The 3,244-nt window shown below is 34.1% G+C and overlaps 1 protein-coding gene across 1 annotated transcript; it reads right to left on the bottom strand.

The window, feature by feature from the left end:
- Positions 1 to 1,215: 1,215 nt before the first annotated feature.
- Positions 1,216 to 2,815, bottom strand: LOC102585742 (uncharacterized acetyltransferase At3g50280-like). The gene has a single exon (XM_006355599.2). It carries the CDS (start codon positions 2,724 to 2,726, stop codon positions 1,344 to 1,346), a length of 1,383 nt encoding a protein of 460 aa, XP_006355661.1. The 5' UTR covers positions 2,727 to 2,815; the 3' UTR covers positions 1,216 to 1,343.
- Positions 2,816 to 3,244: the final 429 nt, after the last annotated feature.

Genomic DNA, 3,244 nt, shown 5'->3' on the forward strand with positions numbered 1-3,244 from the left:
GATGACAACACAGGTTTAAGATGTATTTTGTGCTTTTAATATCTACTATCTGTATCTATACTATATACAATGGATTCAGAAATTAATTAAATGATAAAAGGCGTTGGATTATAAACATAGCAATTATTATTACGGGTATAGTTAAATATAATTGTCAACTATTTATCCTGAATTTTTAAAGTGATAATAAAATAATTCTTTTAAATAAAAATGACAATTAAAATGAAACAAGAAAATATCACTTATACATAACATAAAAGGGTCAAATAGTAGATAGAATTTCTAGGCCTTAAAAGAAAATGTCAGCCAACATAAAGAATATTAAAAGTAGGCACTCATTGATTATTATTACTAGAATTAGAATTCCACCACTCCTGGGATCAAGGACATGCCTCATTGTCCCTTCCATTTATAGAAAAAAATAGTTTAATAGAGTATAAGTACTCTTTCCGTCTCAGTTTGTGTAGTATTTTTTGGATTTTAAGCTTTAAATAAGTCTATTTTTTACTGTAAATTTTTCATATATGTTTTAAATATTTTGAATTGTCAATTATTGTGTCTTGTTGTATTTTTTATGTAGTTTATAAATATATAAATTTAATTTCAAAAATTTTGAAGATTCCATGCGTAAATTTCCAGTCAAATTTAAATTGTTTGACTCTCAAAAAACGAAAAGTGTCACATAAATTGCGACATACTTTTCGATTTGAGTGACTTTTTGATGAAATAATTAAAACTAATGACTTCTCTAAACGAAGGAAAAAAACACTTTGTTCATTCACCTATTTTAAATAATTCAGTAATCATTGATATAATGAAGTTATCGTAATAACTAATAACCACATGTGCTCCGGCTAATAACATATATACTATGATCTCATAAATAAGTTTTGGAGAAAATAAAATATACATTTTATTCCTATTTTGCATTGAGGTAGAAAGACGGTTTACCCTTTGTTATTTATAATTGGTTATGTGTTTGCTAGTGGTATGATTAAAGCACGGAATACCCATTGGAAAAATTAAAGGTGTTAAAAATGAGTACATTTACATGTAGCCGTCCAAGTCGCTCAGAATTTTAAGGGTTATCAAGTTGCTCAGAATTTTAAGGATTAGACTCAAGATAATTGAACAAAAACGTGAAGGTGCACGATGATGTTATGGTGAGGAAGTTATTACTTTGAATTTAGATTTATCAACTGAAAAATGAATTTATTTTCTGAGTGAAATATGTTAAGAGAGATGTATTACATACAGAAAATGACATTTTAATTGATTTTTTCAATCATATAAAAAACACTTTTCTTTTTCATATATTGCTGATAGAATTGTGTTTACACTTCTTAAAATCCAGTAACATACTCCATGAATTCTGTGTCCGACTCAAGGCCTTCCATTGTTTCCGGCGACAAAATCACCTCCAAATCCACACTTCCTCCTCCTTTTCTCCCCGGAAACGCCGATATCTTCCCGTCAAATTTATTCGCCCGTCCACTCCGAACAGCAATCGGCCTTCCCCACCCGAAATCATTCTCGTACATTGGAAATCTCGGCGAACTCCCCATTGTTAACATAGCTCCGTCGAAATTTCCCAACGGAAAACATCGTGGATCCTTTTCCCAATCCTCTACGAACTTCCTCACCATAACATCATCGTGTGCCTTCACGTTTTTGTTCAATTGCTCCGCGCACCAGTGTAGATCGTGAGATAATACGTCTCCTGCTGATACGTAAGTAGGAATGCTCTGAATTGCGTTGCCGAAGTATAACGGATTTAGCTTCGGCTGAAGACGGTGACGGCAATTTACCGCCATTCTGAATGTCGTCATTTTTGAAGCTGGGAATTTCCTTGCACGTGTTACTGCACGCCACAGCAATGCGCAAAGCGATTGAAATGATGAAATCTCAGCCGATTCTGTTTTGATTTTCAGGTGATCGTTGTTCTGTTTTTCCATCAATTTAACAATGTTGATTTCTCCGTCGAATTTCAATTTCTGATTGTTCGTCTTCGCTTTCAGTCTTTGAATTGATTCCCTGCTAAAACTAAAAATCCTCTCCCTTAATGGAGCATCGCCGGCGAAAGTAACTTTCGGTCCATCAGCCGGGAGTTTCAGTACAGAATTTGAAATTAAAACAGAATTACGTGTAAAATCAGGCTGCCTTACAATCCTTTTCACACCTCTACTCACCTCAGCAAATGTATTGAAGAAATTCCAAAACGAAGTCCCGTCAGTGACGGAATGATTGACGGCGCATCCAATAAATACGCCGTCAGCTAATTCCGTCACTTGAACAGCTAGAAGAGGGATAAAATGCCCTCGATAGCTAACCGTTCGGTCCAAAGGGAAAAACTCCTTAACATGATCAGGAACATCAATAGAGCCTATGATATCACGAATGAAAATGTGAGTAGCTGTAGCATGTACAAAATCAACTCCATCATCGTTGCAGGTAATGTAGACATAGTCATTTAGATCCGTCACAAATCGCCCGGCGAGCGGAGGAAAGCGAGTGAGAGTCTGAGAAAGACTGAGCTTGAGAAGGGAAATGAGTTGAGGTATAGGAAAAGGTGGACGAGTAAATAAACAACCTTTTTGAATGTAGTGAACAGAGAGCATAGGAAGATCGGAAACGGAGAGTTTCAGATGAGGAAGTGACGATTTTTCCGACGGGAAAATGGTGCATTTGGAGAGTAAAGTAACATGAGCTGCAGCAGCAGAAGGCATTGTTAGTTAATTAGGTATTGTACTTGTCAGGCTGAGGATGAAGTGAGAGTACTAATAAGAAAGGGTTTATATAGGAGATTTGATTCATGCATTTGTGGTAGTGCTCATTTGTCTTTTTCTCTTTGTTGCTAAGTTTGAAACATGGGGAGAATTTGACCTCATTTTTATTTTTTTAAAATTTTGGGGGACTGCACTTAAAAAATGACTAGCTGGCGCATGTCCAACGTGAAAATGGATTCAAAATTTAATATTTATATAATATCTTAAAGTTATCTTCACTAGTTATAACTAGTAAATTACTCTCCCCCGTCTAATATTAGTGGTCCAATAATATTTGTTCACTTTTATAAAATCAATGGATGATTTTGCATTTAATTTCTAGTTTTATCTTTATCATTAATTATAGTCATTCCTTTATTATATTTTTTAAGATATTATATTTATTATATACAAAGAGTAATATAGTAAAATTACTCTTCTATTTATAGTTTTTTAAGAAATGTGTAAAGTCAATCGTG

Source organism: Solanum tuberosum, unplaced genomic scaffold, assembly GCF_000226075.1.
Source record: "Solanum tuberosum cultivar DM 1-3 516 R44 unplaced genomic scaffold, SolTub_3.0 scf00202, whole genome shotgun sequence".
NCBI lineage: Eukaryota > Viridiplantae > Streptophyta > Magnoliopsida > Solanales > Solanaceae > Solanum > Solanum tuberosum.

What these genes read in the sequence shown, in the direction of transcription:
- LOC102585742 (XM_006355599.2), bottom strand. Translation starts at nt 2,726, where the DNA reads ATGCCTTCTGCTGCTGCAGCTCATGTTACTTTACTCTCCAAATGCACC.